The sequence below is a fragment of the Larimichthys crocea genome, chromosome XXIII (assembly GCF_000972845.2).
Source record: "Larimichthys crocea isolate SSNF chromosome XXIII, L_crocea_2.0, whole genome shotgun sequence".
Taxonomy (NCBI): domain Eukaryota; kingdom Metazoa; phylum Chordata; class Actinopteri; family Sciaenidae; genus Larimichthys; species Larimichthys crocea.
The window spans coordinates 4715428-4731461 of record NC_040033.1 but is presented as its reverse complement, the minus strand read 5'-3'; the positions used below and the strand labels follow the sequence as shown (position 1 = coordinate 4731461).

Below are 16034 nucleotides of genomic sequence, written 5' to 3'. Positions count from 1 at the left end.
TTAGCAAGCGCCACAGAATGAGGCATCACATAACAGTCGTGTTAGGATGAGTTTGATGTCCGACATGTAAATCACATGCTTGTTGTTCACCTGCAGAGTTGAATTTGCCTCTCGGCTGTTTTTTTTCTCTCCCTAATCTTAGAAATACAGCGTCCGGTCATAAATAATGACTAAATCAGCGCTCTGCTTTTTCTGACCCATAAAAGTAAAATGCAGCGCAGCTCTTAAGGCTCGTGCTTGTGTGTGTGTGTGTGTGCATTTGTGTACAGCCATGTGCATGTGTCAGAGAGATGGATAAAGGCAGGAGAGAGAGAGCTCTGCTTAAAACCCAGCTGAGGAGCATTTGGGTGACTGCCTTCCCCGTCTCTCTCTCTCTCTCTCTCTCTCTCCCTCGACGGTGAAGAGGCCGGATATGAATTCATTTTACGCTGAGATGAAGTTATTAATGCCCGCCATCTGTTATCGTCAAGCAAGCTGCCAGAACAGCGGCGGCAACACAAAGAGGGATGCGGCAGCAGCAGTTGGAGAAAGTTGCAGACGTCGACAGTGGGACACATGATGCCACCTTGCTGTTGATGAATCGCCTTTTTTCTCCCTTTGCCGAGCATTCGTCTCTCCTTTTTCCTGAAAAACACAGATTCCAAGAGGCGTGCTAAAAAAGAGTCACGGCGAGAGAGAGGAGCACAGAGGATGTAGTTCTGGTTGCAGCGATCGTATCGTCTTATTTTGAAAGAACACATTTGAGTCAAACTGTTGAATCCCTACAGGATTATCTCACGTCGCTGACCCTCGTCTCTGCAAGACAAATTTAAAGAAGAAGCATCAATAAAACAAAAAAAATAACAAGCTGCAATCATTACAAATCTATTTTTGCCCCCGGCTATACATTATACATACACGCAAACACCACACGCGTTTATATATAGAAGATCTTTGACACGAACACTTTCAAATCAACTCCAGGCTTCTCTTCCAACTGATCACATGACCTCCATCGGCCCGCTGTGATTGGGCTTCAGATGAGGATGCCAACTTCTTCACGTACAGTCCCCGCCACCACCACCACCACCCTTAATGTGTACCTGCTTTGGTTGGCAAGAGCTTCCCGATGATAAATAAACCATACCGCCATTTTACACCCCGCTGGCTGCATAATTCATCACCGGGGAAAATGGCTTCACGCGCGAGCGTGTCGTGTTCGATCAGCGTGAAGTGTTGGAGGATTTGTTGATGAAGGGGGAAATTAGCCAGATGAGGAAACAGAGCTGGAGGTCAAAGGGGCTTGTCACCGAAGATTTAGATGATGACAGTAATCAACTGAAGCCTCGGCGCGGTTATTGTTGACCGGAGACAAGAGGAAACAATTACATTCGCCGTTTTCTGATTGGACGAGCCTCCGCGCCCGTTATTCCCCCCGGCCCTCGTTCATTTCCTGGTGAACGAATCTGAGAGGCTCATTACAAACACACACGTCTCCGGTTTGCCACCCAGTATCGAGTGTATAGACTGACGAGTCCATCCTTCAAGAGCCATTATCGATCATTCACTTACTATTTACTAATCAACACAAATTAAGACAAAACCTGACAAACACTGGTTCCTATAATCAGATCAGTATTAGACGAGGAGCAGTTCATTATTCTGGACTGATTAAGAGCGGTTCACTGGGAATAGAAGACAGACGCCGGCTACAGACATGTGTGTGCAGTCAGCTGGTTGCTCGCTTGGATTGGAATAATGTTGTCCGGCTCATGTGTCACAGTTAAGCAGAAAGGTCCAGCAGTGTGAGAAAATGTTCTGTATGATCTCTCCTGCCCTTCAGAACCAAGTCCAAATTAAAACGACAGCGTTTCCCACAGTGCACGATGTTCTGAGGAAGAAGTGATGAAACAAAGATGACCTCTCACACATTAATATGTTTTCATATAAAACACATGTTTCTACAGTAGCTCACAATGGACAAACTAAAGACCTTTTGTGGAGGTAGGAAGGTTAGGGTGAGGCGAGGAGGCTGCAATCGCCACTAGATGCTACTAAACACTAATTCATGTTCTCTGTCTTAATTTAGTGTGTTATGGCTGTCCATACAGCAGTCACTATCAACCAAACACGTCAACCTCACGGTGGAACAAGGAAAAGTCAGACGCTCACCATGGAAACTTTCCATGAGAATTAACAGGAAATTATGGAAATAAACCAGGAATTTACTAAATTGAAGGTTGGCCCCTTATATGCGTATTAAAAATATAGTTGGGGAAAATATATTTTAACATAATCTTGACCTAAAACAACCAGATTTCATGCAGCTACACTTGAATATATCTGCTATCACATGCACATAGCACACTGCTTACTGCAGGGCTATTGAGGCCACGCCCCCTCTACCTGCACAGGTGATCTCTGTACCTGGACCACACTTTGATTTGAGCTCGTGGACTACATAATATTGTTCAAGAAAATAATTCAAACTTGATAAAGTTCTACTTTCTATTTATGTTTGGGTATGATGCACTGTAAATTCCCATACATTTCCATAATTCCCATCGAGTCTGATTTGGAATATTCCCAAAATTCCCAAGCCTAACTTCCCATGGTAAGATTCTGGAAACTTTTGCAACCCTAGTAGACATGAACGTCTGCTGACACTTGAGTCTGGACCAAAGTCAAACAAACATTGATTTGAATCAAACACAGAACTCAGTGCCAGGTTTAGCATTTCATTAAGAGGATCATCCAACACTGAGTGCTTACTACATTATTCATTCGTGCTGTTGTCAGTCGTATATTATGATATCAAACAATTACACAAGCGCATGCATCGCTTACAGCGTGTTTACCCACACAGCAGGCTATCCTGTCACACTGCGGTTATGTCACAGCGCACTCGTCGCCGATGGTGCACAGGAGCCGACGCAAACTGACGTGATTACATCCGACAGGAAACGATGAATCAGCCTGCGTGTACCAAAGCGCTGGAAGTTAATGAACTCGCTGGAGAAGGACGAATATTATTATTAGTACGAATGGTGTTAGTGACGGTAATTAAAACAGAGAAATTAGCTTAAATAACACAGTGCTCATACACACTGCTGCGCCCTAATGCAAAGTAATAGGCCCGACGGTTTGTGTGTGAATGATCGGACTGGAGGAACAGGCCACCGCCATGCTATCTTTGGACAGCAGCATAGGAAAGCAGTAAACTTATAGGCACTGGACAATATAATATGAGAAAAAGTGTTTTTTTATCTACACTGTGAGGAAAAAAAATGATTCCCATGACTTATTCAAAGCCCTATTATACCTCAAAATAACCTCTATATCTGCTGACAGCGAAAAACACATTCTACTATATACCGTACTGTACATTTACTATTCTCCTCTCTCTGTTCTTCATCGTTATTATTTGTGTTATAATAAAAATCTGATATTGGCCCGCCTTATTAAAAAGTGTGTGCATTTATGTGTGTGTGTGTTTGACAGAGAGATAAAGCAACAAAGGGTGTGTGTGCATTAATGTGTGGCGGCGGTAGATTTGTCCTTTTTTCTTCTCCCTTCATCCTTCTTAATGCAAAGTGCAGGCACAAAGCCATTAAGAGCGCAGAATAAGTGAGACACACACATACATCACACAAAATACACCTCTCTCTCTCACACACACACACACACACACTGTGTGTGTGTAAGATGTTTGAAACTTTGGATTTCTAGACAGACATCTCCTGAGTCTCATTACGATCGAGCTGATCGCAGCAGACAGAGACAAACAAAGCAGAGATGTTGACTCCTGTAATGGGCTCTGTAGAGAAGAGCAAAATTACACCACTGGGAAAAAGCTTTGATGGTGAAAGTAAAAGATCCATTTATGACTTTTGTCTTTGTCTGTTCGCTGCTGTAAATGCCACTGAAGGGGGGAGGTTAGCCAATTAATGAGGCTGAAATATGAGATCGGGTGTAGTTTCCTGTTTGAAATAAGGCGGAGCGGCAGTTACACACCATCAGTTTCCACATAGAGTTGGACTGCACCAAATGAGGGTGAAAGGCTGCAGAATACTGGACAATGAGCGGATAAGACATGACCAGAACACAGAGCGGATGCAGATAACTAACCGCACACTGAAACAAAATGTTTGATCGGATGAGTTGTAATGAGTCGTTTCACCAGCCGGGAATCATCATCAGAGAGGATTCCAGACTAAGATCACCATCAAATGTGTTGACATGAGAAGGATTTAGAGAAAACGTTGTCGAGCTCATTCCAAACAAAAGGCGCTAATGAGTTGTTTTAAATGCGTTGTCTATCCGAGGGAGGTTAATTCCTCTATCTGGAGCCATCGTGTAGAACAAACACTGATCAGTAACTTATTATGTGATTGGAAGTTTAAACTAAGCAATCCGGCGGCTCCACTGGTGCTAATTTGTTGCAAAAGTGCGACGTCTGTATTGTTTTTAGCAATTCATTCATACTGCTGTGTGTTACATACGTCATCTGTCCGTACTGGTGAGTCAGCTGAGACCCAGCAGACTCAACAAGCTTGAAAATAAATGACATCTACTTCTTTCAAGAGGTCACACAGCTAGTGGCGGCTTCTTTCCCGACTCGAGTCTTCACAGGAGGGATCGTAAAGTACAAACCACGTTGCACATACTGTGTCAATCCACCCACCTGTTCATCCTCTCCACCCACATGTTGCCGCTTTGCAGCTCCGTCCTTTAACGTGTGAACACGCATGACACCAGAGGGACTGGAAGTTATATTTGCTTTGCGTGTTACAGCGGTGGAAAGTACATTTACTCACGTCTGACGCCGCATTACGGGCAGAGGGAAATATCCTGCTTTCTATTCCACTAGACTTCTGTGACCGCCCCAGTTACTTTTCAGATGTACATATATAATAAAATGTAACATATTGTTAAAAGTGTCTGAGGTGTCTATGAGTTTTTAACAAGTCTGAAGAGAGACTCCCATCTGAACTTCTCAGACAGTTTAATTTACGTAACGTTTAAAGGCTGAAACATCTGAAACTACTCCATTTTTCACAAAACAAATTAGAGAAAAGTGCAAAAAAACTATAATAATATTTAGTGTAACAGACCTAAATCTTTGCTTATTTTCTCACAACCCTTCTAATTTATCTTGTGACACTTTGCACGGGCACTACTCTCAGTTTGGAAACCCCTGGACTAAACTAGCTACCTGTGAACTAGTTAAAACTAGTTTAACCTCTAATCAGCTAATTTAAATGCTACATATGATATGCTGCATTTAAATTCTTCACACGGGTTTTGAATGTGTACTTTTACTTTTAAGGGAATATTTTTACATAGTAAATGTATCTGTAAATTTTACTTAAGCAAATGATGTGAATACTTCCTCCACCTCATAAGAATACCAATTTTTGCCACTGGGGTACTTTTTATAAGAAAAGTAGATCTGTAACTCGGAAAGGTCACTCATTCAATATTGGAACAGGAAAGGTGTCCATTAATAGACAAGTGTCCTTTAGCAGGACGGAGAACTCCAATCTGCATTTTTATGAGATTCAAAGCTAAACTGCAAATATGACTGAAATCTACACAGACGAAGAAAAATGCAGAAACTTACCGACGGGGAAGAGAGGGAGTGATAGAAATAGAAAAGGTGTTGAGGCCATGGCGCTTACAATTAAACGTGTTTGAGTGAGACTTCTATGCAGAGATTGTAATGAACCTGACACCTCAAGCATCACAAACACCTTTCAGCGATACATATATATAAATCTGTCGCAGATTCAGATAAAATAACGCTCTTAGATGAAAGAGACACGAGTGCTGTGTAAGGAGGGCGTCGCAGCCGAGGAGGAAAAAAGGTGGATAAAGTACTGAAGTGGCAGAGCGGGGCTGTGCGGTGGCCCTGTAGGGAGGCTGAGTCAGTGGATGAGCTCTTCATCCCAGTGGACTCTAGTTCTCATCCACACAGCGTGATGGAAATGTCACCTCCAACAGACTCACTCATTAAGGCCACGCAGCTGGATGGATGCCAAAGCTTGGATTGACATTCAGAAAGAGTACAGGACTAGAACACGAGGGTTATATAGATACAGTATATCTGTGTATACATTAAGAAAACCCTGAAAACTGGATCAATAAGACGATACAACACAATAATCAGCGCATAGACCTGTATCCAGAAGTCTTCATATCTGACAAAGCTCTTCTTCTATGCACGATCTCCTGCCACGCTCGCGGGGTTGATGAATAGGGACTATACATCACTGTTTGTATTGATTTCAGATTACGTCGGAGTTCTCTGCACCAGCAAACACAAAGACAGGACCACCAGTCAATAACACAGCCTCATGTTATATTCATGTAGACCTCAACCAGTGTTTTACTTTCTCAGCCGTACTGTAGAAACCGGAGTCTGCAACACGAGCGAACATGCAATACCTGAGACACAGATATTTGGGTCGAGAGCACATGAATATATACAAGTATGGAAGAAAAAAGTTTGGATGGAGGTCACTGACAGAAAAACATACTGAAAAGAATATGAACTATTATGAGGTATCAACATTTTCTGGGTTTATTTGGATTTTTATGCATTAATAGCTCAAAAAAAGTCTTTTTAAAGTCGTTTTCTAACTTGGTTCTATGACGTACTGCCTGAAAACGACCAGTGATCAGAATATAGACAAAATAATAATAAAGCAAACATTGCTGCTATAAGAATAAGCTTCATTAGGGCCAAAGAAAGCGAGCTGTTACTAACTGTTGAACATCTTAGTGACCTGATACTAACTAACTGTGTTTACGTCTGTTTATAGCTTTAACAGAGAAGGGATAGTAGTGACTACAGTCCGAGCTCGGACAGCAAACGTGATGAAACAAGCTCATCCAGACAAAATGTAGGAGCTAATTTAGGATCAGGAAAGGAGAAGAGTGCTGAGAGGAAGAAACAGCAACATCTACTGTATCTATCTGAAATCACCTGATCTGGAAAATCACATTTAAAAACCTGTGATGGGATTATTTAGAGCAATTCTTCCTGTGAAGTAGAGCTGCAACAATCAACAAGTAATTTGAGTTATTTAAGAAACAAATTCTCCTTAAATGTGAATATTTTCTGGGTTCTTTGAACATTTATTTTTAGCTTTTTCTTACAGTTTATGGACCGAACAACAAAATCAATTTTGATTGATGATTGGCAGATTAGGCGATAATGAAAATAATCATTAGTTCGGAACAATTTTAACTGCCTCCAATTAAAAACAAACGCACCACGCCTCCAAAATGATTGGCCTCCCCAACGATAAATCCATCACACGCAGAGCACGCAGTGCAGCACATGACCCCAGCCACCTCTTCACAACTCATCCCTCATTCTGCTCCCATCCAGTCACAGATACAGGACTATGACCTGGAAACGGGCACGCCGTGACAGGTGTTGTCCTGTGCGTTTGGAATATGGGTGGAGAAATGTGCAGTATTGGACGTTCATTAAATCGCCTCTTATGGACAATAAAGTATCTATCAACCTAGTTGCAGCTTTGTGAAGACTTTAAAGACTTCAAACTTGAAATATCTCAGTTTGAATAGAATAAAATAGAAACTGAGCTGATCCCTGGAGGGGAAATAGATTTTTCAGTCACTTTAACATGCATTTTACCCAAACTACAACCACACACACACACAAGGTGCTTATAGACATGCAAATGGAGAGAGAGAGAGCATGGAGCCACACTGGGAACAGTTAGGTGTTCAGTACCTTGCTCAAGGAGGTGAACTTGCACCTGAGCATCTACCAGTCCACCTTTAAAAAAATCTAATGGACAGTAAACACAACAACTAATTAATTATGAGTGATTATGGCTCTATGAGAGCTGCCGGTGCTGAGTGAGGGGAGTTTTCAGCACCATGGAGAGCGGCAGCAGCAGCTGTCAGTGTTTCAGCACCGCGGACAGCTCCCGGTGAGTCTGCCCGTCCTTTACCTGGCAACGGTTCAAGACACGAGCACGTGCTCTCAAAACACGGATTAAAAACACTGTCAAGGTGACCCCTGATGAAATGCACGAGACATCCCTCCCACAGATTAATCATCCACGGGATTTTGAGGCGGTTTGCATCGCAGCATGTTTGGAGAATATTAAAACAGAAGAGGCGGTGTCACCGAGGGAGGGATCAGCATCATCTAACCGTGTCTGAAATATCGACGTGCCGTTTAAAAAGATGCATGAAGTGACAGAGAGACGTAACCGACGCGTCATTTATCGACAGACAAGCCAACCAATTGAGGCAATGACGCAGAAGTTTGACAACTTTCCCTCTGGATGGGTGGGAGTTGTAATTAACAGCAAACAGGGGGGTATTGAGTAAGACTCGTTCTTCTATTGGCTTACAGGATCGATATATTTGGATCGATTTAGTTCAACATGTAATCTGACAAGCAACAACAACAACAAAAAAGGTGATTTGTTTAAGTTTAAGCTTACATCCTCGTCCTCGCAGCGCCGGCTGTACTGATGCTGAAAGCGGGGTCGCTGGCTCTCTATCGCCCGCTCCACTCCTTCGACACCTTGCCCGAGGAGGTGGCTCGCCTCCGGAGGATTAGGGAAGGAGTTGTTCGTGTTGATCTTTCCGCTGAATCTCTGATATATTGACGCCATTTCGACTCTTGTCCAAGAGGAGGAAAAAAAAGCAAAAAACTTGGCGAGTCTTTGCTCTCAATCAATAAAATGCAAAAGAAAAAAGTCCAAGTTAGAGGAGGTCAATCAGTAATGGCTGCTGTAATTCTGTTAGAGGATGCTCTGCTTCAATTGAAAAAGAGAAAAAGACAGAATAATCACTCCGAGCTGTGTTCGGGATTCACAGCACGTACTTTCAGGCTCATCGATGCTGCAGCGACGCAGTTTTGCACACTTTCCCCAACCCCAACTTGATGCGAGATTGATGCAAAGGCTGTGGGTTACTGAAGACTGTATAAAGCACCCATGGATCCGGGACCCGAACCACCACAAGAGGAACCAGCATCAGCTGAGACACCTTCCTTCCCTTCCCCTCGTGGCGGAGAGGAGAGTGACCGCTGATCAGGGAACTCAAAAAAAAAGAAAAAGAGGTCTTTGCCTCACAAGTGAGCGCAAAGAGCTGCTGATGTGCAAACAGCTGCAGCATCAACACATTACACGTGTCAAGAGGTTTGTCGGTCCACACTTATCGTGACTTTGCAGATGGAGTGGGTTCAAGTATTTCTCTTTTTTAGTTTCTTATCTTTGCCTCCATTCGGCTCCACAGAGGAGGAGGAGGAGGAGGAGGTGGAGGAAGAGCGCCCCCACGTGGAGGGAAAAGGCGCAGAAAAAAAGTTGCACACTGTTTTCATAGGCCATAAAATAAGAAGATTAATGAAGACGTCTCACGTCCCTCAGCGAGATTTCAATCTTATTCTTTGTCTCCGGCTTTCAGGGAGATAAGTGATGCTCCATTTGTGCCACTAATTCCACCAACACAGCAACTTACCGCTGGGAATTTACAGCGGCAGCAGTACAGTATATAAAGCATAAAGTATTACAATAAAGTTCAGGCTTAGGTGTGTTAAAAAGTGTTGTGCATTCAAATGAAGATAGAAGAGACCTTTAAACAACTCAAAACAGAGTGAAGTCGGATTTTAGAGCTGGAGATTTCTAATGCACAGATTTATTATTATTACACAGATAAAACGAGAACACACAAGAGGAGATGCTTATTTAATCACATGCGATCATGTCCTCATTCTTTCATGATGTAGCATTGGCCAAAAATACTTCAAGTGTACTACAGTAATATATAAAAATACAACTTAACGTAGAAATAATTCAAATAATGAAGGACGAAACAGACGATCAGAGTTCTGGCATAGCCTTGTATTAATTGTGACTGTCTTTTAGTAAAGACTTCTGTTTCCAACTCTGACATCATCCGTGTCTGGCTTCAACCAGGAGGCTGGACATGTTTTCTTTGCTTTTAAAACCCTGACTATCATAGTATCAGGAGGTATAACCAGTGAGTAAAGTCTTGGATCTAAAGTAAATACCCGAAAGGTGTTTAATCCCCTTTTGATCTTTAGTCAATCCCAAAATTTGTGTCTACAATCCCCCATTAACCCACAACCCTGATGATTATTTCCATTATCATCAACTGCTTTGTTTAAAAAGGTCAGAAAATAATGAGAGATGCTCTATATAATCTCCCAGAGGTCTTCAAATCATTTATTATAACTGACTCACAGTCCAAAACTCAAAGATATTCAGTTCATTATCATCAAATCCTCACATCTGAGAAGCTTGAACCTCTGAATATTTTGCAGCGATTACTCGATTAACATTTGCAGTTTATCGGTTTCTTTTCGAAAGTCAGAGTCCAGATGGCAAAGATAATTATAATAATCTCTCGACACATAAAAGTTACAACAAAAAACTGCTGCTCTGTGCCGCCGGCTGGGCTGATACCACATCATTCAGCTTTATTTTACAGTCCCAGCACAGGAAGAGTCGTTTTATACACAACAGACCCGGAATCTGAAATCTGATTTGATTTTGTTTGGCCTCACAGGATACAGAACACTCCCTCTGTCCGCCTAACAAGCTGATCATGCAGGGATTTCAGTTAAAAAACCCAAACGCAGGATAACTCATCCACTCATCACGGCCCACATAACAGAAAGTCACAGGAACTACTTCATGCCTCATGAAATGCAAACATCCTCCTCCGGTACATTCACAGCACCGCCTGCAGCAAAACAACTCAGTTTGGATTTACCTTTCAATTAAGAGGACTTCCTAAAAAGATTAAAAACACACCCGACCACCACATGACTTGATTACAGAGCTGCAAACCCACGTATACAGACAGTACAGACCCCTCTGTAAAATATTTTACCATTGATTTCCTAGAAAGGTTTCATAAAGAGGGGAGAGAAAGAAAAAAAAAACGCTGCCATGTGTTTCTTCACATCAAATCCATCTCAGACTCTGGCACAGAACCCAGAAATGCAATTCAATTTTCAGGCACTGTAGTGATATGATTAAGATGAAAAAGAGGCAGGGTAGCAAGATTTGTCAGACTGCAGGAAATCCTGAGGGGTACTGATATAGAGTGTATTTTAAAAAGGTGGACTGAATATGTGGAACATCTTCAAACTGATTATTAATAACGTAAAAATTAATGACAACGCGCTCCCCGGACCTGCTGTGTAGTCTGGCTTGACCCTCGAGCCACATCGCCTTATTAGATTACCTCCATCGCATCGATTGAGATCATGAAAAGTACCGATGTGATTATTTCTAAAGGCTTACCTATGAAGAGCTGAGTGCAGCGGAGGTGGGCTGTGTGCGCTCTGGAGCAGCAGAGGGCAGAGCTGTGTGGTTTAATCCCAGCCACAGTCCTCTGTTTGTGGGGAAGCACCGGCTGAGAATCAGCTCTCAACACATTATTGTGCATTTTTAGAAGAGACGGTTTTATTTGCATGGAAGTAAATGTGGGGGGATTCCTGGAAATTGTTCCGGTATTCTGCTTAATTTTTGTGCATTATTAATGCACAAAAAGGGAATTTAAGGTGAAACACACATGACTACAAAACAATAACTACAACTCTGGCACTCACAGATATTCAATAGAGTTTAATTAGAAGCATTTAATGCTCTGAAACCAAACAAACACCGCCATCTAGTGGATAAACGCAGCCCTAAATATTTACTTGCTGCTCAACAAAAAACATCAATGTTGCAAATTCCACATAAAAAATAAATAAATAAAATAATTCAAAGCACACGCACGAGTTCACATTAGCCGTCAACCGACCACCACCATGACTTATGATGGATAGTTTCTCATTTCATGCCGCTGTGCGAGAGAGCTGTACTTATCAAACCACATGTCTCTCCCTGGACTGGAACTACTTCGGAGGGGGCGGCCGCAGTCTCTAAATCCTTTTCCTCCGTCATAAAATGAAGGTGGTGTGAAAGAGAAGCAGAGGGTGGGTTTGTCGGGTCACCGTCCACAGTATTTCCAGAAGCTGTGTCACTGCCAGCGCCTTTTAAAACTGCCAGACTGCCAGACAGCAATTAATGCTGCCAGAGGGAGGTGGTCAATCATCCTGACAAGCTTTAAGTAACATGAATTAAACAAGAGGATCGATATCTTTGGTTAAAGAAAAAAAAACTGCTGCTGGAGATTTAAGAAGATCAAGATTTAAAGGGTTGTTCCACTCAAAAGGAGACAGACTACTTTAAGTTTTTCCCCTTTTATTTCACCTTAAGTGGCTTTAAGTAATCTTACTCTGAGACTCTAGAAAATATTGTGAATCTGCTCATGTTAGCTCCCGCGTCGAGTGAAATATTCAAACCATGTTTCTTATGGCTGCACCACTCCATCAAATGTGAATATTCTAAATATATTGTGCATAATTTCAGGCACACTTCGGAAATGTCAGACTCATATATCTGGTATCTTTGGGGATTTTGGAGAACTCTGCTAGAATTTAAAATGGGGGGTCTCACAGGATGAGAATATTCGGGTTTGGCTGTTGCCATGCGTACTTTGGGAGATATTTTCAGGTTTTCAAGATTTCTGACTGCATCCCAGTACAATGGAAGTTAATGGAAACCCATTTCTGGTGCACACAGAATTGATTTTTTTTTTGGTGCCCCATTACTTCAAATAATCGACAGGCCTCACGGTGAAAGGTTTTCTTGGGTTCTATTTCTTTCCAGGAGAACCAGAATCTCAAAACATTAATAAATAGACGTAACGTGTTCAGAAACAAAAATATAATTCAGTCAGTCAAGGGAAGTCCTGCAGTGTTTCTTACCAATTAAATGCACACACATGCTCCCTGAGGAGTGTTATCCACTTGAAAGAAAGACAAGAGCGCTGAAGTTTTCCAAACTAGAAGTGAGGCATGAGACAAGTTTGACCTTGAAGACACATCTTCCCTTCTTTCTTGAAGCCGCGATGGGAGCAGGCGTTCGCAGCAGGAGCGCCAGGTTCGGGGTGAGAGAAAGAGAAAAAAAACTCATGAATTTTTACCGCGGTGTCACATTTCTCTGTTGCAGTCCATTTCTCACTGAGAATACTGTCATAAAAACCTCCACCTTCAATACCGAGCTTCACAGAGGGAGGATCAATCTGGCCATTATCCGAGATATTCAGGTCTGTTGGACCTCTACTTTATGACAAGAGAACCCAATTTGCAACTGCAGTCGTTTTACACACCCTTACATCTGTCCCTAAGTATCGTAGAGATGTCGCGGCGGCACTTTGAAATGTGGTTAGATGTAAGTCTGATGGATTTAAAGGCTTCTTCTTGGGTCCTTGCATTCTCAGGCTAAGTTTCAGCTTTAGATTAAAAGCCTTTTTTTTGTGTGTGTGGGTGGGTGTGTTTGTGGCCGCTGGCAAGAGCCTTGTTTTGAATGACAGGGAGAGATTGAAGGTGCTGGAGCCTGAAGCTGTTGGACTTAAAATTAAATGGCCAAATTAATAGGTGCTGTCACTTTCTGCTGTGAAACCACCTACTCGTCGCAACGCCAATCTGATGACAACACCTTTTTATTTTTTCCTTGATCGACACCTCCATCTGCCCAATGCCGCGGCGCCAATCGCTCGCGACGAATCAAAGCATCGCGGCGGAGAAACAAATCTCGGAAATGACAAATAGCCGGAGGCAGGAAAGGGAAAAAAAAAAAAAGTTTGACGAGTCATATTTTGCTCATTCTGCAGTTTTTATGATGTGTCTATATCAAGTGTGGAATTCGGCAGCAAAGTGACATGAGGCATGGCAAATTGAGTCTCAATCCTATTTGAAATGGGTGTGATAAAGTCCCCGGGAAATTTAGAGGGACAGAGCGAGCGGGGAGGAGGGCGAAAAGGGAAGGGAAAGAAATAGAAAAGAGCCACGAGTGAGCCGTAACGTTGGGTGAAACGTCGAGCTCGCATAAAGTGTAAGAGGCACAAAGGTAATTTGCAGATGCAGAGGCTGAGAGGGAAGGAGAGAGAGAGAAAAAAAATACATTTCAGTTATCTCATGCTTCTCTGTTGACTTGGATCCCATTTCCCAGACAGGGCCAGCAGAATAATTTCACGTATGGTGGAGATGGTGGTCCAAGTAGAAAAAAAAAAAAAAAGTCTGTTTGCGGAGGGTTGATTTGTCATTCTGGCGGCTCAGCAATATCCCGGAAAATCCAGTCGCGGGGACTGAAAAAAAAAAAAAAGCAGCATGTGAAATCCAAAGTTGAAAAAACGGACTGGCTACTGTGAGAGGGTGATAAATGTTGCTCCACGACTGCTCACACGTGAGTCACACCATGTTTCTGAATAATAACTGTAATTATCTAAATGCTGTCTCAACAGTGCAGCCTTCTCTCTGTGTTCCCTCTTTAAATATTATCTATGTTCTGTAATAGCTTGTTCCATCTCTTCATTTGAGGCATGGTACAGGTTTCCCTGAAGGATTTCCAAGACATTGTTTTAGCGGTATAGCTCTAGAGAGAGCGATACGGTTCTGTTGGCCCACAACTTGGTCCAGACAGAACCATTTTTATCAATTACTGGACGGACTCGCATCAAATTTTGTGCATTTTTTGGTTGCAAGACGAGATCCTAATGACTTTGGTGACTTTGCTTCCAGCAGTGAGGTCGACACATGTCATAAACCATGGTTTCCTTCCCTTTATGATGAATTGTTATAACTTTGGTCCCTTCACTTTTCATTTGACACCAACATCAGATCAAATTTAATCAAATTTAACGCTAAATATTGCATGCTGAGACGCTAAAACCAAGACGGTCAACATGGTAAACTTTGCTAAACATCAGATAGCTGGGGTGGTCGGTAGCGTAGTGGGTTAAGCGGCCACCCCGTGTGTGGAGGCTATAGTCCTTGCTGCAGCTGGCTCTGGTTCGAATCCCGCATCGGACGGCTAATTTACTGCGTGTCACTCCCCCTCTCTCTGCTTCCTGTCTATCTTCAGCTGTCCTATCATTAAAGGCATAAAAGGCCAAAAAAATTATCTTAAAAAAAAAAAACAACATCAGCTAGCTGGTGTCTTGTCACTGTAAGAATAGTTTTCCATGAAATTAAGTATAGAAAATCACTTAGGACTACACCAAGTGCATTTAGCACCATCATCAGGGTCTAAATGTGTTCCGAGACTTTTCGTTTATGAACAAAAACCAACAAAATGTTCAGTATTCTGAGAGTTCATGCACTTGCAGGAAGTGTTGCATGCTAACGTGCTACGCCAAGTCGGAGGAGAGACGGTGTTAAAATATTTTTACAGCTGCTAAAAACCAACACGTGTCGAGTTCATCATGTTTTAGCATTCAGCTCAAAGTGTCGCCAGCACAGCTGTAAACTCTTGACTCTTGTTAAAGGTGCAGGGTTTGAGATTTGGGGACTTTGGGGAATATTCAGAACTATGTTTTCATGCAGGTTTAATCACCTGAAAACAAGAATCTTTTTATTTTTGTTGTATCTACAGTGGGAGCGGGTCCTCGTTCATAAAGGCTGCCATGTTTCTACAGTAGCCCAGAACAGACAAACTAAATATTGACTCTAGACAGAGCCGTTAAAGTGTTTCTCTCTTAAGAAGGTGAGGGTGACGTTAGATGCCAATAAATTCTACACACTGGACCTTTAACATGCAGTTTTTCCAGGGTTGTCAGAATCATTGTATTCCACACAGTGTCTCGCTATGAATCTTCCATCAAGCTATATAATGTTGCACTGTGACACATTTTTATTCACATTTACTCCAAAATTCAGGCTGACATATTTGGGTAAGCTTTAAAAGCTTTGGGGGGATCTCCACTGTTACTTTTAGATGGTTGGAAGTTATCTGGGCCTGAATAATGTCCGTCTGCTCAGCACGAGCCCACCAAGTCGCAGCAGTGCTGCTTAGTAAGCGGTTTTAATGCCATAGCAGTCACTTCATAGGAAGAGTTATTGGGCGAAAAGCATTAGAGAACAGTAAAAACTCGGGCTCCCTTCCTTATTACTCTATCAGTTCTAGTTGTTGTTTTGCTGCAAG

General features: G+C 42.4%; 1 protein-coding gene across 4 annotated transcripts in view; it reads right to left on the bottom strand.

The window, feature by feature from the left end:
• Nucleotides 1-16034, bottom strand: part of dpp6a (dipeptidyl-peptidase 6a) — a 192528-nt gene that overhangs the window by 123641 nt on the left and 52853 nt on the right. The window contains exon 1 of one of the 4 annotated variants that reach the window (XM_019266974.2): nucleotides 8469-9014. The exons of the other annotated variants lie outside the window; for them this stretch is intronic. Within the exon in view, the coding sequence (XP_019122519.1) occupies nucleotides 8469-8642 (174 nt within the window). The 5' untranslated portion in view covers nucleotides 8643-9014. Of the gene's footprint in view, nucleotides 1-8468; nucleotides 9015-16034 lie in introns of those variants that run through there. 4 annotated transcript variants of the gene reach the window in all.